The following is a 24,538-nucleotide window of genomic DNA, read 5'->3' on the forward strand; positions in this document are numbered from 1 at the left end:
CTCAAGGTGGCTTGTGGAGCGAGTGAGTATGTATGTATGTATGTACGTAGATGTAGGTGCAGATTATTGTAAAATTTGTAAACTACAAAGAGCCAAAACAAAGATAAAAGTAAATCCTCCAGTTTTTATCCCCCCCTCCCCAGGTGCAAAATTTTTGTAAGTGGCTGAACCTCAAAGTCTTAAAAGAAGTTTCTAGTGTGATCAGAATGAAAGCAATTTCAAGCAACTGTGTGCTATTGTATTTTTATAACAACCTAGACTACAGCACAAGTGAAACATTTGCGAAACTCCAGCAATCACATGAAGATTAAGGTTCATACAGTTCCAGTTTTCAGATGCTTTGATGTATTTTCATATGTTTATGAACCAGTAAGAAACAAAACTCACAGAAGATGATAATCAAAATCAAAAGAAAGGAATATTAGAGTTTAACACCTACTGATGATGAGGTCATTATGACAGAGCATGATCTCTGACTGGGGAAGGAAATTGGCCATGCCCTCACTGAGGAACTGTGCTGACATTCCTTCAGTATTAAAGGGAAGTTGCAGAGGACCTAAAACTGGATGGTCAGATGAGTCCAGTGTCTTACTGCTATTCAACATCATTTGGTATCAACACCCAGGACTTATCAATACACTGACAGAGGCAACAATCTTATACTGCCTAACAGCAAAAATGATGGGAAGAAGGAGGTGAAAGAAGATTAGGGTCTAAGGCCAACAGTGAGTGTGCAAGGGCCCAAGGACAGATTCAGTCAAGTAAGTTATGGAGAAAGAAATCAGCTGTGGCCTATTATAACGGTCCGTCCTAATGTTTGCCACATTGGTTTATAGATAGCACAAGAAACCTCAGCCTATACAGTTGGACTCCACTGACATCCTACACCACCATCTCAACCATTGCCTTTCATCTTACCATATAGTGGAGATGCTGAGTCGCAGATAGGCACAACAAGAAGACTCTCACAATTATAGCTTTTGGCCATTAAGGTCTTCTTCAACAACACACAAACACACACACACAACTGCCAGTCATTTGTGTGAGTTTTGTGTGTGTGTGTGTGTGTGTGTGTGTGTGTGTGTGTGTGTGTGTGTGTGTGTGTGTGAGAGAGAGATCGTTAAAGAAGGCCTTACTGGTCGAAAGCTATAATTGTGAGAATCTTTTTGTTGTGCCTACCTGCGACTCAGCAACTTTTCTTCTCATAATATTGTTACATTCCATCCTGGCTTTTCCATTGTTTGATCATTGTCTAATGTCTCTTGGTCAAAATCATTGCAGAACAGATCAATTTAACTAACACTGCCACATGTAAATGAATTACTAATGAGAAAAGATCGTGCAAAATTGGTTGCTAAACACCTATCTCAGAGACTGAATGACTGTAATGTGGAAGTGGTTCTCTTTTTTTTGGAGACAATTCAAACATGAATCTCACTGCTCTCTCAGGTTATCTCAGTGCAATCAATTAATAGTGCACTTTCGCGTGTTCTGTCAAGCTTTTGATATCATTTTGATTACTGACCCAGCCATCAGAACAGAATCACACAGTTAATTAATCACGCCCAGAAAACATGAGAAATCACATGAGATGTTCCACAATGCACCCAAATTGGACAATCTCCACCCAAAAGGTCAACTTCTCAGTGTGCTGAACTCATCTTTTTAATATCTGAAGAAGACGAATGGGTCAGCCAACAAAATGGAATCAATGATTCAGCTGAACACCCAAAAGCAGACATTTAGTGAACCTTGTTTCCGTAACACGTAATTACTGGTAGGAAAAGTGACATTTTCAAAAAGGAGATCCTTTAATAAATTTCTGAGGATGAGAAACATCTCCATGCTGCATCAGTGCCCTTTATTCTCCAGAACTTGTCCTCAAATCTTCCTTCTATTCCACAGACTGAAAGAGCAGCATTTTGAGAAAATAGAGAACAGTATAGGAGTGTAACCAACCATCAGAAAGGTAGCCCACGGTCCGAGTACCACCACTGCAATGAAGTGTGGTTTTCCAATGGCACTGTTTTAAAGGCTCTAGTATGAATTTATGGCACAGCTGGTCAACATCTTGCTTACATTCTGGGTTCCATAGTGGAGTAAAAGACTCCTGTACAAAGTCAGTCACATTAATTGCGATTCCACGGATTTACTGAGCAACTGGATGCAGCTAAGGGAGTGCTCACTGTGATAGACATTGCTGACAAGAAGGAAAGATTTGTCACCAGAATGTATCACAAGTTGATGAGCCAAGCTCTGTAAACAAACACAACAAATTTAAAAGTAAATTAAAAGACACACTGACACAGTCTAATTACACACTGCCTGGAACTACTCAGCTCTTCTGTCTTCAAGCACACACTATACCATAAGACCTAAATAGGGTTCTCCTCACACTTCACAGCAGTTCAGAGTTGCAGTGGCTGTACTTCTACATGGGTACATGGCAATGCCATTGTTTTCACAGTGGCGGTGGACTTAAATTCATAATAGTTCAGCTAATTTCCATGAAATAATTTATACATTATATACATGAATCTTCTTCTTGAATCATTCTGTCTACTAGTCAAAATCAGATCAAAATTCTTACAGTAGTTCCTGAGATTAGGCTGTAAATACAAAATGTGTCTGGAGAGTAAGTACTGTTTTGTTCTACCAGCACCACAGCACTAGTGTTGCAGTTCCCACACATTTGCACTCCTCTCTCTGGCTCACTGTCTTTCTACTGATGCCATTACAGCCAGATTGCACTGTGTTAGAATTAATTCACGACTGTTCAAAATGTTTAAGACAATCTCTGCGTCTACCGAGTGTGAAATGTTTTCTTAATATGGTTTTTGAACACACGGAAATTCATTGTCAGCTTGTAGAAATTTGTGGTGAAAATATAATGACTAACGGAACTGTGAGAAAGTGGGTGAGACAATTCAATTCAATGATGGATGAATGAATGTTCTTAACGAAACACGTAGCGAGTGGTCTTCTGTTGTCAGTGATGGTTTGGTTGAGAAAGTGAATCAGAAAATTTGTGAAAACAGAAGGTTCTCAGCAACAATGCTTTGCAATGAGTTTCCACAAATTTCAAAAACTGTTTTGCATAAAATTGTCACATATCACAAATTTTCACAAAATGTTTACCTGTTGGATTCCGAAAATGCTTACAGATGTCCACAAAACAAAGCAACTTAACAGTGCTTTGGCATTTCTTACCCGATATAGTCCTGAGGGAGATGAATTGTTAAACAGAATTGTGACCGGTGATGAAACTGTGTTTGTCATGTCGCTCCACAATCAAAGTAACAGTCAATGGAGTGGAGGCACTGACAATCCCTCCCTCCAAATTCCGGTATGTTCTGCCAGTCGTAAAAGGCGATGAAAAGAACAAATCACTAATAGGGCTAACCCCCCTTTTAGTGTGATTAGTTGGTTCAGGACAGAACTAATGAAGCCTCGGACAAGCGATGTCATGGTCGGGGACGACACTTTGAACCCTATGCCCGTACACAATGGTAATGACACTGCTAGCCACATGGAAAATGATTTAAATTCAAATAGAGGTGTCTTGCAGGATATGCTTCCTGCAACCACTCTAGAAGGAAAACAAAGACAGAGGATGAGATGGTCAGATGAAGTTAACCGACACCTCATGTTCTGTTATCCGCACATCATGTGCAGATGGATATGTGTGTGTGTGCGAGTGTATACCTGTCCTTTTTTCCCCCTAAGGTAAGTCTTTCCGCTCCCGGGATTGGAATGACTCCTTACCCTCTCCCTTAAAACCCACATCCTTTCGTCTTTCCCTCTCCTTCCCTCTTTCCTGATGAAGCAACCGTTTGTTGCAAAAGCTTGAATTTTGTGTGTATGTTTGTGTTTGTTTGTGTGTCTATCGACCTGCCAGTGCTTTTGTTTGGTAAGTCTCATCATCTTTGTTTTTAGATATATTTTTCCCACGTAGAATGTTTCCCTCTATTAAATTATTTAACAGTTACATTGCAGACCCATACACTTTCCCTGATATACTCACACATGGAATAACTTATCTGAAACCTAAAGATCAAGCAGACACAGCAAACCCAGCAAAATATCACCCCATAACATGCCTACCAACAATATACAAAATATTAACTTCAGACATTACACAGAAATTAATGACACATACAACACAGAACAAAATTATAAATGAAGAACAAAAAGGCTGTTGCAAAGGAGCACGAGGATGTAAAGAGCAACTGATAATAGATGTAGAGGTGACATATCAAGCTAAAACTAAACAAAGGTCCCTACACTACGCATACATTGATTACTGAAAAGCTTTCAATAGTGTACCCCACTCATGGTTACTACAAATATTGGAAGTATACAAAGTAGATCCTAAATTGATACAGTTCCTAAACATAGTAATGAAAAATTGGAAAGCCACACTTAAGATCCAAACAAATTCAAATAATATCACATCACAGCCAATACAGATTAAGCATGGTATATACCAAGGAGACTCATTAAGTCCTTTCTGGTTCTGCCTTGCTCTGAACCCACTATCCAACATGCTAAATAATACAAATTATGGATACAATATTACTGGAACATACCAACACAAAATCACACATTTGCTATACATGGATGATCTAAAACTACTGGTGGCAACAAATCAACAACTCAATCAATTACTAAAGATAACAGAAGTATTCAGCAATGATATAAATATGGCTTTTGGAACAGACAAATGTAAGAAAAATACCATAGTCAAGGGAAAACACACTAAACAAGAAGACTACATATTGGATAACCACAGCAACTGCATAGAAGTGATGGAAAAAACAGATGCCAATAAATATCTAGGATACAGCCAAAAAATAGGAATAGATAATACAAATATTAAAGAAGAACTAAAAGAAAAATATAGACAAAGACTAACAAAAATACTGAAAACAGAATTGACAGCAAGAAACAAGACAAAAGCTATAAATACCTATGCTATACCAATACTAACGTACTCATTTGGAGTAGAGAAATGGAGTAACACAGACCTAGAAGCACTCAATACACTTACACGATCACAATGCCACAAATATAGAATACATCACATACCTTCAGCAACAGAAAGATTCACATTAAGCAGAAAGGAAGGAGGAAGGGGATTTATCGACATAAAAAACCTACATTATGGACAGGTAGACAATTTAAGAAAATTCTTTATAGAACGAGCAGAAACTAGCAAAATACACAAAGCAATCACTCATATAAATACATCGGCTACACCATTGGAATTTCATAACCACTTCTACAACCCTTTAGATCACATAACATCAACAGACACGAAGAAAGTAAATTGGAAAAAGAAAACACTACATGGCAAGCACCCGTATCATCTAACACAGCCACACATCGATCAAGACGCATCCAACACATGGCTAAGAAAAGGCAATACATACAGTGTGACAGAAGGATTCATGATTGCAATACAGGATCAAACAATAAACACCAGATATTACAGCAAGCATATTATTAAAGATCCCAATACCACAATAGATAAATGCAGACTTTGCAAACAACAAATAGAAACAGTAGATCACATCACAAGCGGATGTACAATACTAGCAAATACAGAATACCTCAGAAGACATGACAATGTAGCAAAAATAATACATCAACAACTTGCCATACAACATAAACTAATAAAACAACACGTTCCCACATACAGGTATGCACCACAAAATGTACTGGAGAATGATGAATACAAATTATACTGGAACAGAACCATTATAACAGGTAAAACACCACATAACAAACCTGACATCATACTTACCAATAAAAAGAAGAAATTAACACAACTAATCGAAATATCCATACCCAATACAACAAATATACATAAGAAAACAGGAGAAAAAATTGAAAAATACATCCAACTGGCTGAGGAAGTCAAAGACATGTGGCATCAGGATAAAGTTGACATCATACCAATAATTATACTATCAACTACAGGAGTCATACCACACAATATCCACCAGTACATCAACGCAATACAGCTACATCCAAACATATATATACAACTACAGAAATCTGTAATTATTGATACATGTTCAATTACCCGAAAGTTCCTAAATGCAGTGTAACATATATCGTATAGTTAAAAGGAAGTCACGCTTGATGAAGGTCCGGCTTGATGAAGGTCCGCGTCACTTTCCATTTTTAACCAGACATAACGTCTGAGACAGGAAAGAATAATAATAATTTCAAAATAACATTGTCAGCACAAAAACTCATGTACATTGTGGTCTGGGACACGCTGGGGGTTCTGTTTAGAGTTCCTTCCCAGAGGTGAAGCGTCAATATGGTACAATACTGTGAAACACTGATGAAACTTTAGCACATAATTCAAAACAAAAGGCGCGGAATGCTCAGTCAAAGCACTTTGTTGCTTCATGACAACTGAAGGCCCCATTTTGCAGAGGATCACTCAAAATCATATTCAACAATTCGGTTGGGAGCAGTTTGAGCACTTCCTGTACAGCCCCAATCTTGCACTTTCTGACTCCCACTTTTTCTTGAACTTGAAGTGTGATTTTGGAAAAAGGTTCTCTGACAGTGATGATGGAATTCATCAGTGGCTACCTTAACTAATGACTTCTTTCTACAAAGAGGGCATAGCAAAGTTGGTTTCCCAATATGACAAATGTCTGAACAATGGTGGTAGCTACATAGAAAAATAGTTTAATAAATGCTCTTTCTTGTAAAAATAACTTTTGGTTTGGACAAAAATGCTTTTTATGGCCTTTTCCAAAACAGTTCTTACTTTTCATACAAGCCTTGCTCAAACAGAAGCAGGCAGGGAACGAGAGAGAGAGTGAGAGTGACTGAGAGAGAGAGAGAGAGAGAGAGAGAGAGAAATTAGAGTGTAGAGTGGCAAATTTGAAAGTAAGCTATAGGACTCACCACCTTTCTTCACCCTCTGCCTCTTCTTTGGTGGCTTCTTTGTATGCTTGTAGGTCTGTCTGTGGAGTGGATTTTTTGTGTAGCATTCTGTTCCGTAACGACATTCTGGCCGGTCATCTTTATAATCAGGATCGCCAGGGTGGCTGAACTCGGCGAAATGCTGAGGGTTTTTCCTAAAGAATGATACAGATCTCTCAGTCTCCTAAGATGAAGGAAAAGTTATAAACAGCCTGCAAGAAGATACAGTTCTAGGTTTCAAACTGCATGCTAAAACAACAAAATTGACACACACACACACACACACACACACACACACACACACACACACACACACATAGATATGTTACAAGCTCACTGGACAAACTATTAGTCTCCCTTAATAGTGCATGTCCAGGTCTTCTGGCCCGACCATTCTCTTCAGGTGGTGTGAGTTTTGCTGTTACGTGCACTTGCTACGTGGATTTCAATCAGAGTGTGAACTGTTGTTGGTATCACACAATTACTTGTAGCTGAGTTCATATTGTGCACAAAATGGAAATAATGACTCAGCAGAAGCCACGGAAGCACACTATTAACCAATTGTGCCAAGAATACGTGAGAGATCATATTAGTTACTCTGAGAAAGAGCACAGTGGTCACTTTGAAGTGCTGTAGAACTGGTACCAGGGGGGTTGTGTGACCCTCCACCAGATACAGGGTCTGCAATAAAAGTATCGGGAACAAAATTTTCCTGATGTGACTGTAGGTCACACTGTGCATGCACCACGGATGCTCAATGGTGGGAGGGGGCTGAGGTGGACCTCCAATTTGCCCGAAGTGCCAGTCACCTGTCAGTGTCCGTTTGGCGAGATTGTGTTTTTTAGTGGAACTCTGTCGAGTGACTCGTCGCACGTGCAAAATGCAGAGAATGGTCAAACAGCGGTACGCCATCAAATTTTGTGTCGTACTGGGAAAACCGGGTACGGGGACGTTAGTCGCGATTCACTAAGTGTTCGATGACGAATGTGTGTCACAAACTGCAGTTTTTAAGTGACACAAGCTTTTCAAAGGGGGCTGAAAAGTGTGGAGAGTGAGCCCTACACTGGACTGCTGCTGATGTTAAGAACCAATGACAACGTACAACGCACATACGAAGTGTCGAATTCAGACTGTCCGTTACATTTACGCGTGGCTGCAGATGCAACTGGCATTGATAACATGACACTGCACATCATTACGAGTGACGATTTGGCAATGCACAATATATGCACTAAACCTATACTGAGGATATTGACGAGCAACTGAAAGCAGAGGCGAGTGTCTGCTGGTGAAGATCTTCTGCAACATGTTGAAGAAGACTACAGCTTTTTTGGCACCGTCATCATCGGAGACAAAACTTGGATATTCGAATACAATCCAGAAACAATGTGCCTAAGTTCTGAGTGGTACACTGCAGTCACCTTGTCCAAAAATGCCTAAACGAGCAAACCCACAGTGAAAGCCATCCTCCTCGTTTTCTTCAACATTGAGATGTGGTCGACTACGAATTTATACCTGAATGTTGCTTTTTATCTGGAAGTGCTAAGAAGACTGAAGAGAAGGGTCAATCGAGTGAGGCCAGCTATTGCTGGAAATCGGACATTACAACACGAGAATGCACCCAGCCTCACCTGCTCCGAGATCACCGATTACCTGATGATAAACGGCAGTCTCAATTTGACACCAGCAGGCTGTTTCCTATTGCAAAAAGTGAAATCCTCCCTCAAAGGATTCTACATGGGACTGTGAGTGCTGTCATAAAAGCTTGCACGTATACCCTTAAGGTCCTTCCTGAATCCATATACCACAGAGTCTTCTCACTGCTTTTAGACCCGACAGCAATTATTGATATTGGTGAATGTGGTATTCAGTGGGCCAAACAATGACACAGAAACTAGGACAACAGATAACTGGAGGCACACAGCACAGTCTGACAAATCACAATATTGCACCTTCTAAAATGATGTACGCCGCCGAGTAGAAATGTAGCTGAACGTGGTCACACAAAACTAATCTATCGATGCCCCTTGCAATTGCAGATTACGATACCTGAATCGTGTATTTTGATTACTCGTAGGAGATAACTTTTATTTTCATGCGTGAGGTGTGCTTTTTAAGTAAGTACCATTTTGACATAAAAATGAAACAAGTAGACTTTTGCTAGCAATTTTATTTTTACATGAGAGCCTGTACTTTCATCTACTTTTCTACATAATTCTGATCAATATTTAGTGTGTTTACATTTGTTAGTAGTGTATGAAGTGCATCCTCTGGTTGAGAATCCTGCCAACTATGAAATACGTGCTGTGATTTGTTTTCTTAGTGCTAAAGGCTTAAAGTGGCTGAAATTCACCAGATCAGTGGTGAATGTGGAGAAAACACTAAGAGTGATGAGATGGTATGGATATGAGTGAGGGCTTTTAAAAATGTCTGTATAAGTCAGCACAATGAGGAACAAACTGGGTGACCTTCAATCATTACTGACAATTTGGTGCACAAAGTTGATGAAAAAGTGAGAGATATCAAATGCTTTATGGTTTCAATGATACGTGATGAGCTTTTTCAAGTGTCTAGAAGCACACTTAATCCAATTGTTGCCACATCAGGCAACAGATTTCTACAAGAATGGTATTCAAAAGTTGGTTGTATGCTACAATAGGTGCCTTAATATTGGTGGGAATTGTGTTGACAAGTAGATTACAGTACAGGCTTTCAAGCAAAAATAAAATTACTGAGAAAACTCTACTTGTTTTATTTTTATTTCAAAGTGGTTCTTACTTAAAAGGCATGCCTCAGACATATGTATACTTCACAGTAGAATGCCTATACTCATAAAAATTGTAATTAAACTATTTAGTGATGCAAATGATGAAATATTCATGAAAGCATCCAACTGCAAAATGTCTCTGTCAGAACATGAATAAACTGGAGACTCAATATATAATGACCTTTGTGAATAAAAATGTTTGGTCCAGTAAAAAGTACTCATTGTAAAATAGCAGAGAATATGTTGGCAATGTTTCGTTTGTAGTGAAATCACTGTAATTTATATTTTTATACCTGTCATTATTGTACTTAATTTTATGTAATCAAGCATCACAACATCAATGCATACACGAAATCATCATCCTGCAAAGAACTTTGGAAATTGTCAATGATTTCATCATCTCAAAATTCATTAATTATTGATACTGTAATTTTTTTGATGTCTAATTCCATTGGGAATCGTGTGCACAAGGTCCAAATAGTTTGCACTGAAGATGGTCATCCAGTGACCGAATTTGATCTGTAAAATAAAGGCTTTCAATATTTATGACCAATGCTGCCACTTATCCAAAATACTTACTGTAATTGTATCTTCACGAAAAATACGAAATATAAAATGTAAACATTTGTAAAGCATTACTTTAATATTATTTAAGAGATGCAGTCGATGCCACATCAGTGGCAGTATCAGTTCAGTTTCCAGAGGTGAAGTCTGTAACGTTTGGCTGAGCAAATTGTCTCAGAAAATATAACTACTCTCAGAATTCCAAGTCTTGTGTCCAGCCTGATTCTTTCAGTAGATACGATTGTACAGCAGCACAAAGAATCTGTGCACATTGAGAATTCTACAGCATAGTAAATGAGTAACAGCCACATGTGTACAAGATGAAATCCAGTCACAAAGTTAAGTGTGCCAATTGCGGTTGTTTTTTAAGAGTGCACAGACAGCCCAATGAGGAGATTAACCTGGAGTGTGCAAAGGGTGTAGTTCGGGCTGGAGGTGATTCTGTGATGTTTTGGATGTTTTGCCTGGAGGTGGTTCTGAGATGTTTTGGGAATATTTTTCCTGTAAGTGGTTCCATTATGTTTTGGAGATGCTTTTCATGCCATGACTCAGACCTACTCATTCAGATCACCATTAACAGAGATGTTTATTCAGCATTCTCAACGGCCACATCTTGACTTTTATTCTACATCTTCATTACAAGTATGTTGTAGACACTCCTGTTTTCCTAGATCACAACAGCAATGTTCACAGGCTTGCACACACTCACACTCACTCACTCACTCACTCACTCACTCACTCTCTCTCTCTCTCTCTCTCTCTCTCTCTCTCTCTCTCAGTTAAATCTACATCTGTATCTACATCTACACTCTGAAAAACCACTGTGAAGTCCACAATAGAGAGTAAGTCCCATTGTACCAGTTATTCGGGCTTCTTCCCATTCCATTCCAGTATTAAGCATAGGAAAAATGATTGTCTAAATGCCTCTTTGTGTGCTGTAATTAATCTAATCTTTTTCTCATGATCCTGGTGTGAATGAGTGTAGGGGTTACAGTATATTCCTACAGTCATCATAGAAAGCTGGTTAGAAGGGCTAACTTGGCTCCAAATTCAGTATAAAATCTGAAATGGATTCCATTTGGATCTGGAGCTTTGTTCAGTTTTAACGATTTCAGCTATTTCTCCACACCACCGACACTAAAACTTACTTCATTCATCTTTTCACTGGTTTGAGGATTAAGCTGGGGCAATTCTACTATGTTTTCCCTTGTAAAAGAACATTTGAAAAAAGGAGTTAAGCATTTCAGCTTTCACTGTGTTACCTTCAGTTCCAGTTCCTGCCTCATTCACTAAGGACTGGACCCTATCTTTGGTGCCATTAACAGCCTTTGGGTATTGTGACAGATCACTTGACAATATTATGCTACAGTAGTCATTGAAGGCATCACACAGCCAAAAGTGTTTCATTCAACATCTCTCTATCTATAGCCCTATGCTTTGTTATACACCTATTATGCAGTGATATCTCTTTAGAACTTTCTTCCCAGTGACTGTATACCATGGAGTGTCCCTCACTGAGACTCGGTCACACTATTGCACCTTGACTGGGTCTGTGAATCAATTGACCTGAAACCTATAGAAAATATCTGGGACAGTGGGTGAAACATAGCAAATCAATATACTCACGATCTGGTAGTTCTACTGGATCTAATCATTAATGAGGGGCTTTAGCTGATGATGGCATACCCAAAGATAATTGTGGATTCTCTTCCTCACCAAACTGAGGCCACTACTCTGTCTAGATCGAATGTTACATGGTATTAGTGTCATGTCTCTCAGTATTTACGAATATTTTGCCTGGTGAGCTTAAAGAGAGTGTAAATGATAACAGTTTCAATGTATCACAGTGGTGTATGAGACAAACAATTTGATATGGGACATTTGTGGTCTATCGAGCTGGGAAACAGTCTCAAATTGATTTTATGTATATAGACTGAAGTTGCGAGTGAAAATTTATACTGAGACCAGGAATCAAACCCTGGTCTCCTGCTTACTAGGCAGGTACGCTAGCCACTAAGTCACCTCGGCGCAGTGGTCACACAATTGCATGGATTACACTGGCGTGCTCCCTCCTTGATCTAAATTCTCACTGCCGTCCCAGTCTACTTTAAATTCCCCCTTCAGTCTATATAAATAAAATCATATCTATATGAGACCAGTAAAGTTTCTGTCGTTGTGTCATTTCATTTGTATAAGTCTTAAATTGGCCTACACAATTTGTCTAAGCTATAGCACATGGGCGCTATACTAGATTTTCAATATTCTCTTGCTCTCTTACACTATCAGCTTTGTTAGCTGTTTTATTAACATTATTAACTTAAACTTTCTTGTGAAGGTAATAAAAGAAAAAAAAGCTTTTGTAAATGTTGTGCACAATCTAATTATTTTTACTACTCAGTTTAATCTTAACCCTTACAGGCAAAGTAGTCTCACAGTAAGAAGGCCAGACAAATAGACTGATTTTACTGTTAGTTCTATGCTGTTAAAATTCACAGTGTTTTGAGATAAATTTTGAACAAATGCCAATTTCATATTTTGTAAGTGCATGAACAAGGGGATATCTAATACATAAAAAATTAGCAAACAATCTCATGTGGCACACGTGCGCTCTAGTTTCATCAGTTTTTGTAAACACATTTGAAGCTTTTTCTCGGCTCAATACTCCTACATCAATTTGTTCATCTCAACTTCACAGACACTGCTGTGGTATGTTGCAAACAGTTATTGTTTATTTCTGGTATTCACACTTACTATAGGGATATACTTGCTGATCACCTGGACCAATTTCACATCAAATAGAAAAGAAACAAAATCTTCCCAAGGTATACCTATCTCTGCCTTCCCAACTCAATGCCTAGTGATGCTAGCCATGTTTTAATCTTAGGGTTTCTCCAGATAGCAAACAGTATATCCTAGAAGCCGAAATAGTTCTCTTTGCTAATGATACAAGTACTAAAGTCAAGCCTAATGGAGAAACTTCAGCACATCAAAAGATTATAAGATGGATATCAACAAAAGCAAACAAGATTAATGGAATGTAGTCAGAATAAATCAGGTAATGAGATATTAAAGATATTAGATGAGTTTTGCTATCTGGGACAGTCAAAGGAAAACGAGACAGAGGATAAAATTGGCAAGGTGCAAGTAGGACTTGCACTCTGAATGTTCTGTAGAAACTTAATCATGTATATAGACACCCGACCCATTTTGGGAATTTAGAATCTCAATGATTATTGCCTGTTATCCAATACCGAAAAGATGTCAGTCCCAGGAATTACAAGACTTTTGAGAATGTTTGAAGTTTGAAGTTGGATAACAAATGACAAAAAACAAATTTTTTGATGTGATGTAATTACAAATTAACAACATTCAGATTTTTTTCCTTTACTTGTACAGCGGAACTTCACTTCTCCCAAATTTTATGATTCTAGATCAAAGGGAGTATCCTATAGGTTTTAATGAGTAAGTGTGGGAGTATCAAAATATATGACAGAAATGGCCATATATTTTGATTGCATTGACTTAGATGCTCAAATCATTTAGACCAGCAAGAGACTATAGACTTTAGTATGTGACACAAATTTTAACTTGATTCGGCTACCTGTTCCTAAGGAAATAAGTTTTTAACAGTCAGTCAGTCAGACAGACAGACAACAAAGTGACCCTATAAGGGTTCTGTTTTTACCGATTAATGTTTCAAACCCTAAAAAGAAAGTAAACTTTCAATATTTCAAAAGTAATTGCCATAACTGTTAACACATTTATCCCACTGTGACACAAAATAATCAATACCTTCATGGAAAAATGTTTGCTGTTGCATATGGAATCACGATTGTCCTTAGGTGTGCATCTTTTCATCCAAAACAAATTGACAACCACAAATCTTGTTCTTCAGGGCTCCAAAAATAAGGAAATTACTTGGGAACAGGTCGAGACTGTAAGGAGGCTGTGTAAGAGCTTCCCAGCACAACTCCTGAAGCGTAGTCTAAATGACCTTGGCAACACGTGGGCCTACCAGGTGGGAAGCACTTACACATCATACAGTCCCAATCTCTCCCCATTTTATTTCCACATTTTGGAGCCATGAAGAAAGACATTTGTTGTTGCCAGTTTGCTTCAGACAAAGAGTGTATGCCTGGGTACAATTGTGGTTCTATGGACAACCACAAGCATCTTTCCATGAAGGCACTGATCATCTTGTCTCACAGCAGGATAAGTAAATTAACATTTATGGTGATTATTTTTGAAATACCAAACAGTTTACTTACTTTTTTTCCCATGTGTCTCATTTTCATATGACTGCCCCTTACAAGTCATGACAGCAGTGGAAGAGGAGATATAAAATGCAGACTGGCAATAGCAAAAACCAAATTTGGAAAAAGACAAATTTGCTGTTGTCAAATGTAAAATTAAGTATTGCAAATTCAATTCAGAAGGTATCTGTCAGAAGTGCAGTCCTGTATGGAAATGAAAGGTAGATGATAAATTGATAGCAGTTCGATTTTCGGGGAAAATTTAAGTGTACATTGAAAGGATAGGCAAATGTGAAATGTATTTGTTGCAGTAGACAAGAAACTCAAATGCACAGAGGTGGGCATAAAATTATATTGGATCCTTCTATCGCCCACCAGACTCATCTCTTGACATAGCCAAAAACTTTAGAAGAAACCTCAGTTCTCTTGCATGTAAGTTCCCGAATCATACTGTGATCATTGGTGGAGATGTTAATTATCCGACAATTACTTGGGAAAATTGCAGTTTTGTTAGTGGTGGGTGCGATAGGATATGCTGTGAAACTTTACTAAATGCATTCTCTGAAAACTACCTAGAGCAGATAGTTACCAACCTCACTCATAATGGAAATATATTGGATCTAATGGCTACAAATAGACCTGACCTCTTTGAGGATGTCCACAGTGGAACTGGTATCAGTGACCATGACTCGATTGTGGCAACAATGATTGCCAAAGTACAAAGGACAACTATAACAAGCAGAAAGATATATATGTTCAGTAAACTAGATAAAAACTTATTAGTGTCATATCTCAATGAGGAACTTGAAACTTTCAGCACATGGCAGGAGCATGTAGAGGAACTCTGGCTGAAGTTTAAAAGAATAGTTGACCATGCACTGGAGAGAAATGTACCCAGTAGAGCAGTTCATAATGGGTGGGACCTCCATAGTTTACAGTAACTGTAAAGAAACTTCTAAAGAAACAGAGATCACTGCATAATAGGTGTAATACAAAGCGTGGGGCTGTAGATAGAGAGAAGCTGAATGAAATGCATTTGGCTGTCAGAGAGCAATGTGTGATGCCTTCAATGACTGCCATAGCAGAATATTGTCAAGTGATCTTTCACAGTAGCCAATGAAATTCTGGTCATATGTTAAGGCTCTTAGTGGCGCTAAAGTTAGGGTCCAGTCCATAGTGAATGAGACAGGAACTGAAACTGAGGGTAGCGCAGCAAAAGATGAAATGCTTAACTACATTTTCAAATGTTTCTTTACAAAGAAAAACTCAGGACAATTGCCTCAGTTTATTCCTCATACCACTAAAAAGATGAATGAAACGAGTTTTAGTGTCAGTGGTGTTCAGAAACAGCTGAAATCATTAAAACTGAACAAAGCTCCAGGGCCTGAAGGAATCCATGTCAGATTTTATACCGAATTTGCAGCTGCATTAGCCCCTCTTCTAACTATAGTTTACTGTAGATCCCTCGAACAAAAAATGTGCCCAGTTCCTGGAAAAAGGCACAGGTCACACCTATCTGCAAGATGGGTAGTAGAGGTGATCCACAAAACTACCATCCAATATCCTTGAGATTGATTTGTTGTAGAATCTCAGAACATATTCTAAGCTCAAACAAACCGAGGTATCTTGAACCGAATTGCTTCCTCAACGCTAACCAGCACAGATTTCAAAAATATCGATCTTGTGAAACCCAACTTGCACTTTTCTCACATGGCATACTGAAAGCTTTGGATCAAGGCAATCAGGCAGATGCTGCATTTCTTGATTTCTGAAATGTTTGACTCAGAATCACACTTACACTTACTGTCAAAAGTATGATCACATGGGGTATCAACTGAAATTTGTGACTGGATTGAGGATCTCTTAGTAGGGAGGATGCAACATGTTATCTTGGATGGAGAGTCATCGTTAGATGTAGAAGTATCTTCGGGTGTGCCACAGGAAAGTGTGCTGGAACCCTTGCTGTTCATTTTGTACATTAATGACCTAGCAGACAACATTAATAGTAAAAGCAGGCTTTTTGCAGATGATGCAGTTATCTATAATGAAGTACTATTTGAAAGAAGATCCATAGGTATTCACTCAGATCTTGATGCGATTTCAACATGGTACAGAGATTGACAACTTGCTTTAAATGTTCAGAAATGAAAATTTTGCACTCCACAAAATGAAAAAAAAATGTAGTATCCTATGACTGGAATATCAATGAGTCACCGTTGGAATCAGCCAAACAAATATCTCGATGTAATTCTTTGTAGGGACATGAAATAGAATTATCACACAGGTTCAGTTACGGGTAAAGCAGGTGGTAGACTTAGGTTTATTGGTAGATTACTGGGGAAGTGCAATCAATCTGCACAGGAGATTGCTTACAAATCACTTGTGGGACCAGTTCTAGAGTATTGCTCAATTGTGTGGAACCCGTACCAGACGGGACTAACAGGGAATACAGAATGCATACAGAGAAGGTGAATGGTCACAGTTTTGTTTTATCCATTGGAGAGTGTGGCAGATCCTGAAGGAACAGAAATGGCAGATTCTTGAAAACAGATGTAAACTAATCTGAGAAAGTCTATTAACAAAATTTCAAAGAACCAGATTTAAATGATTACGCTAGGGACATACTATAACTCCCTATGTATCGCTCACTCAGGGATTGTGAGGATAAGATTAGAATAATTAGTGCACGCACAGAGGCATTCAAACAATCATTCTTCCCATGCTCCATACCTGAAAGGAACAGGAAGAAACCATAATAACTGGTACAATGGGACATACCCTCTGCCACGCATCTCACGGTGATTTGCAGACTATAGATGTAGGTGCAGATGTAGATGTAGATAAACACTTCGGATGAGAAGAGAACAGAAGTTTTCAAAATTAGGTGCTACTAGAGGAGAATGCTTAAGCTTAAGTCACGCATATAGCAAGCAAGGACAGAGAAATTTGGGGCACAACTTGACTAAATGAAGGGGGTAATTGATTGGATATAAGGTGACTTACCAAACGAAAGCGCTGGCAGGTCGATAGACACACAAACAAACACAAACATACACACAAAATTCAAGCTTTCGCAACAAACTGTTGCCTCATCAGGAAAGAGGGAAGGAGAGGGGAAGACGAAAGGAAGTGGGTTTTAAGGGAGAGGGTAAGGAGTCATTCCAATCCCGGGAGCGGAAAGACTTACCTTAGGGGGAAAAAAGGACAGGTATACACTCGCACACACGCATATATCCATCCACACATACAGACACAAGCAGACATATTTAAAGATAAATATCACCCACGTGATCTACCAACTGACCTGCCTACACTGTGACGCATTCTATGTGGGAATGACCAGTAACAAACTGTCCATTCGCATGAATGGACACAGGCAGACAGTGTTTGTTGGTAATGAGGATCACCCTGTGGCTAAACATGCCTTGGTGCACGGCCAGCACATCTTGGCACAATGTTACACCGTCCGGGTTATCTGGATACTTCCCACTAACACCAACCTATCCGAACTCCGGAGATGGGAACTTGCTCTTCAATACATCCTCTCTTCCCGTTATCCACCAGGCCTCAATCTCCGCTAATTTCAAGTTACCGCCACTCATACCTCACCTGTCATTCAACAACATCTTTGCCTCTGCACTTCTGCCTCGACTGACATCTCTGCCCAAACTCTTTGTCTTCAAATATGTCTGCTTGTGTCTGTGTAACATTACGAGTCAAGACAGCTGTAACGGAACTTGAATAGCGTAAAGTTATCGTTAAAAACGCACGCCGCGCAATTTGTTATGATTTGGTCGGTCATAATAATAGTAACATGCTTTTGAATACAATTAAAATATAACAGCGATACCTGTTTAGCGTTATTGGAAATAATATGTAATAAATTAATGAGTAAGGTTATAATAGAGGGAAACATTCCATGTAGGAAATATATATCTAAAAACAAAGATGATGTGACTTACCAAATGAAAGTGCTGGCAGGTCGACAGACACACAAACAAACACAAACATACACACAAAATTCAAGCTTTCGCAACAAACTGTTGCCTCATCAGGAAAGAGGGAAGGAGAGGGGAAGACGAAAGGAAGTGGGTTTTAAAGGAGAGGGTAAGGAGTCATTCCAATCCCGGGAGCGGAAAGACTTACCTTAGGGGGAAAAAAGGACAGGTATACACTCGCACACACGCACATATCCATCCACACATACAGACACAAGCAGACATATTTCTGCTTGTGTCTGTATGTGTGGATGGATATGTGCGTGTGTGCGAGTGTATACCTGTCCTTCTTTCCCCCTAAGGTAAGTCTTTCCGCTCCCGGGATTGGAATGACTCCTTACCCTCTCCTTTAAAACCCACTTCCTTTCGTCTTCCCCTCTCCTTCCCTCTTTCCTGATGAGGCAACAGTTTGTTGCGAAAGCTTGAATTTTGTGTGTATGTTTGTGTTTGTTTGTGTGTCTGTCGACCTGCCAGCACTTTCATTTGGTAAGTCACATCATCTTTGTTTTTAGATATAAATTAATGAGTAAGGTAGCCGATCCTTTAAGAAGAGGTAAAATTGGGCATATTAAGGTGTTTTGCTTTATATCGACTAAGCCGATGATACGGCGTCTTTTTTTCCGTTTACTCTTAGAAGAAAAAAAAAGAAAACAAGTAACGAAGTGCTAATTGTGCGTTGTGAAAAATTTAGGGGCGAATTTTAAATAGCTACAGTGTATAATCAGATTAACAAATGGACATTCAGTTACGCGAAATAGCCGACAGTGAAGTGTGGTCATTAAATTGAGTACACCTACAGGGCGGTCAATTCCAGGATAAGTCTATTCACGTCTCACGAGGCACGCGGTATTGAGACCGTTTTTTTTTTTTTATTATATCACGGAGAGCGGGCTTCAATTTATAAAAAGGAGAAAAGCTGTATCATTATCATTGACTGTTGGTGTTAAGTAACCAAAACTGTTCATCAAAGGGTTTCGGTGAATGAGTGGTGAATGCGAAATGAAACTGTGAACGAAGTTATGTTAAATAAAGCAGAAGAGACAAGACAGTTTGGTCGTATCTGTTATTATTCCATAAACCGTAACATTTCTTCTCGTTGTACGAAGCCTTTATAGACGATCGTTATGACAATTTGCTTTGAAGGGATCTCGTTATGAGTTAAGTTTTGGGGACCTGGTCAAGAGGGGATAGTTCGTAGATCTTAACTACTGCAGCTATTCTGGAATCAGGTGCTAGCGTGACCGTTGTGTGTTGTCAATGGCTTAAGGTCATCATATCTCATGCTCTAAGATCGACGCGCCTTTCCTCTTGGTATAACGGTGTCTCACGGTAACCACGACAACGCCGACGGTGAAGGAAGATACGGTAGAAGTGGCGCCCAACGTGGGGCTCGATCGAGGAGGATTGCTGCATCGAGTCGGGTGTCATCCGGATTCACGAACCCTAGAGTTGGAAAATATTGTAGCAGCCAGTGAGTCTGTCCAATGAAAGAGGTATTCTTCAATAATCGCTAAAAGTGAGCGATACTACCAGGTATGATTAAAATAACTGTATAGTTATTAAAAAAAAGGAAGTTGAGACTTGTGATTTCGGAAGATAAATATATATAAATACATAGTGAAAATAAGTGTATGTCTTGGTAGTGAATAATAATGTCAAAACGAACGAAAAGAATACATAATAATGTGCAGTTGAGTAGAGTAATGAGTGGAGAGAGTGAGAAAAGTGAAGAGGATAGGGATGATGCATCCCATGAGCTCAATGTGGGACAGGAGACATGTATAGATAATAATACAGTTATTGATTTAGAGCCGTTAGGAGATTCAAATACAATGATAAGTAAGGTAAGCAGCATGGGAGAACATAAAGATCTTGAGGTTTCGGAAGTAGATCAGCAAGTTGATCCTCAAAATGGAAATATTAATCAAAAAATGTTTGATATGCTGGTATCAATAAATACTCAAATGGGTGTAATGAATGGAAGACTTGGTTCACTAGAAAAAGATAATAAGCAATTAAAAGAGGACAATCAAAAGTTAAATGAAAAATTTGAGGCCAAATTTGGTTCATTAGAAGTTAAAATGGATTCTTTGGAAAGCAAACTGAACACCTTTGATTATAAACTGGAAAATACTAAGAAAGAATTAAAGGCAGACTGGGAGACTCAATTAAATGCGAAATTTGGAGAACTAGATGTAGAGTTTTCTAACACCTTAGAAAGGCAATATAACAATTTAATGGGAAAACTTCATGACGTAGAAAAGAAATATGAGGTAGTTTCGAAGAGTTATGATGGCTTGTCCAATAGGATGGTTAAGTGTGAAAGCAGCTGTTTCAATGCTAGCGCACAGATAGAAGAGCTTTCGAAACAAATAGTCGAGTTTGAGTCCGATGCTCATAAGGGGATTGACAAGTATTTAGTAGATCAAACTAAAAGGCTTGACGAAGATCTATCTGAATGGATAGAAATAAAAGGAAATGAAATTGTAGACAAGGTTAAGACTACTATTGGATCCCAGCCAAATGAAAATATCAATGAGCACCTGAGTAGAAATGATGAATTAATTAAGCTCTTCACTAGCGAATTTCAGAAAATAAAAGACAAAATAGTTGATGAGTTACCTAAATGCCAAAGGAAACCAATCATAAATTGGCGGAGTTAGAACGAAAGTCATCACAAAATTTGTTGACAGAGGACGAACGTTCGGAGAATAGGTCGAAAAACAACCGAACATGTGATAATACAAAGTACAATTGTGGTGAAAATTTGCATTGGGAAGTTGATGATTCGGTTGGTAAAGATGATGATTCTTTTGGTCAGCGAGGATATTTGTCTTCTTTAAAGGTGGAGAACAGCATTTTTAGAAGTAGACAATTCCCAACATTCTCCACTGAAAAGAACAACCTGCATCCGAAAATCTTTATCAATAATTTCAAAAGAATATTTCCGCGTAGCTGGTCAGAACACGAACGACTTCAATTTATAGTATCCAAAATTACCAGAGAAGCCGCATTATGGGCCGCCGAAGTAAGTGAAAGTTGCCATACTTGCGCTGAGTTTGAACAACTTTTTTGGCTAAATACTGGTCGTCGAGTAAACAAGAGAAATTACGAAAAGAGGTTTACCAACCTGAGTATTTTAACAGTAAAAGGAGTACTTTAAGGCAATATTTTGAAAAGTACATAAATAAGACACGTTATTGGAGTGATCCAATTTCTCACAAGGAAGTGATCAGAATTTTGAAGGGAAGGTTGCCCATAAATATACGTGAAAAGTTAATAAATGTTCCTGACCACGACGTAGAACAATTCTTGTCGGTGGTTGACTCTATAGATATGATTATGGAAGATGCAAGACAAATGAGTAGTACTCAAATGTCGACTCACACTCATAGTAATACGAATAATTATAATAATAATTTAACGTATGATAATAATAATACCGAAAACCAGGTCAAACCCGCATCACAGGAGCGTGGACAATCTTCATCCTATGGTTGCAATAAAAACAATGATTATAATAAATATAGAAGAGATACTTACTGTGCTAGAGGTAAACCTCGATATGGTGACGCGAATGTGCATAGTAGTGATATTAATAAGAGTAACAGGTACCCAAGTGATGAACCCAATTGCATTCGACCTTGGGAAGATAATTTGAAGCATAATGTTCATCGGCAGGATGGAACAAATGCCTCGAGTCCTCATCCAGCACAAGGAGTTATACCAATGGGCGAAGGAGCCTCCAATGTGCGACGGGGTGAATACCATAACTCGGATCATACTGTACGGATTGTGGAAGTTCATGAACCCCCACCGATGACTCAACGAGATAGATTAAACTAATACCAGTCACCAAATGCCTTCCTAGGATGACTGGAAAGGAGAAGGAAGGCAGGCACCAATTTGAACTGAGAGTATTAAGGTACAATAATGATCAGGATATAAGGAATGAATTAATTGAAGAAAAACCTGAAGTTTCTAATAAACGTGGACAAATTTTACAGGCAATAATTCCAACAAGTATAAATAATGTTGATGTTGAAATATTAATTGATACTGGAGCAACTATTAGTGTCATGACGTTGGACTGTTTAAAACAGATAAGCCGAGGGGTAAAAATGCCCACTTTTCCTATCACAGGATGTACCGTGTCTGGCGCGTTCAGCGCAAAAATGCAAAAAGTTGTGAAACAGGTACGTGTTGACGTTACAATACAGGGGGCTCAAATAGAAAGTACATTCCTGGTTGTTCCTAAAATGACAGTACCATGTATCTGGGGTTTGGATTTTTTATGTGAGACCAGTGCAATCATTAATTTAGAGAAAGGTGAATGTATATTTAATTCCAATGGTAATGTTTTGACAGCCACCCTGAGAAAGGGCCGAGTAATTCCAAATCAATTGCGTATGAATCTAATGGTAAAATATGTCAGTATTGATGATGAAAATGTGTATGATATATGCCTTATTGAATGTTCTGAAGAAATGATGGATAAAATGTCATTGCAGGAAAAGGTGTTAGAATCAGAATATTTATCTGTTATCCAAAGGGATGAACTGTACTACTTGTTGGAAGCATATCAGCCAATTTTTAGTAAACGTCCGGGTATAATAAAAGACTTTGAATACCATATAAAGACGTATGCACATAAACCCTTTTGTCGTACTTCCTATTCTATCCCATGGACAAAGAAAGAAGTAGTCAGAAAGGAAATCAATAAAATGTTAGATTGGGGTATTATTGAGCTCTCAGATTCTGAATATTGTAACCCTCTTGTGGCGGTAATTAAACCCAATGGTGACATCAGATTGGTGTTGGATGCCAGAGAGATCAATAAGATCATTATACCTGTACAAACGCGACCGGAGAACCTAGAAGAGTTAGTACAAAAGTTTTATGGTGCCCGCTTCTTAACTTCTTTGGATATGCGTAGTTCATATTGGCAAACTAGAATATCGAAAGAATCTAGAAAATATACTGCATTCGTTTTTCTGTGCCGAAGTTACCAGTTTACTGTCATGCCATTTGGGTTGAAAATAAGCGGTGGTGTTTTCATATTGGCATTAGATACCGTACTGGGCAGAGACCTTTTGAATGAAGTTACTTTATATGTGGATGATTTGCTAATTGCTTCTGAAACTTGGAGGAACATTTGGACTTATTAAGAAGAGTTTTTGCAAAATTTTTGGAATACGGAGTTACTGTAAATTTGAGCAAATCCAGGTTTGCTCATAACCAATTGAAATTTCTTGGACATATAATCACTCCTGAAGGGATAAAACCAAATCCTAAAAAGATGGATGCGATTAACAGATGTGCTTATCCAAAGAATAGAACGGAATTAAAGTCATTTATCGGCTTAGTTTCATTTTTTCGACGATTTTTACCCAATCAGTTAGGAAGCCAAGACTGTGTTACGGCTGTTAAGAAAAAATGTCATGTGGGAGTGGAATTCCGAATGCACGCAAGCTTTTGATAACATCCGCAATGCTTTGACTAATGCTCCACTGTTACATCATCCGAGACTTGATCAATATTTTTATATTGCTGCGGATGCTTCTGAAACAGGATTGGGTGCCACTCTTTTCCAGATGGACAATCCAGAAGATATCAGTACCATCAAGATAATTGGGTTTGCCAGCAGAACACTCTCTAGCTGTGAACGTGCATATTGTACTACTGAATTGGAAGTACTGGCCGTGGTCTGGTCACTTAGAAAGTTTCGCTATTTTGTATATGGAAAGAAGATCATTGTATTCTGTGACCACAAAGCTTTATCTTTTATTTTAACAGGAAGGATGTTCCATTCACGTTTAACCCGGTGGGCCTTGCTACTGCAAGAATATGATATTATGCTCAAATACATCAGAGGGAAAGACAACATCATAGCCGATGCTCTTTCAAGATTACCGAAAAGAAAGATTGCTGACGAGTGTGAAGAACGGACTATTGACTTTAAAGTCATGAATTTATCAAGGCAATATTGTGAGAGGCAGATTTCA

General features: G+C 38.6%; 1 protein-coding gene across 1 annotated transcript in view; it reads right to left on the reverse strand.

Moving 5' to 3' along the window:
* LOC126428293 (aprataxin and PNK-like factor) overlaps positions 1–24,538 on the reverse strand; it is an 88,045-nt gene that overhangs the window by 6,067 nt on the left and 57,440 nt on the right. The window contains exon 4 of the mRNA XM_050090210.1: positions 6,934–7,106. Within this exon, the coding sequence (XP_049946167.1) occupies positions 6,934–7,106 (173 nt within the window). The remainder of the gene's footprint in view (positions 1–6,933; positions 7,107–24,538) is intronic.

This window comes from Schistocerca serialis, chromosome 12 (assembly GCF_023864345.2).
Source record: "Schistocerca serialis cubense isolate TAMUIC-IGC-003099 chromosome 12, iqSchSeri2.2, whole genome shotgun sequence".
NCBI lineage: Eukaryota > Metazoa > Arthropoda > Insecta > Orthoptera > Acrididae > Schistocerca > Schistocerca serialis.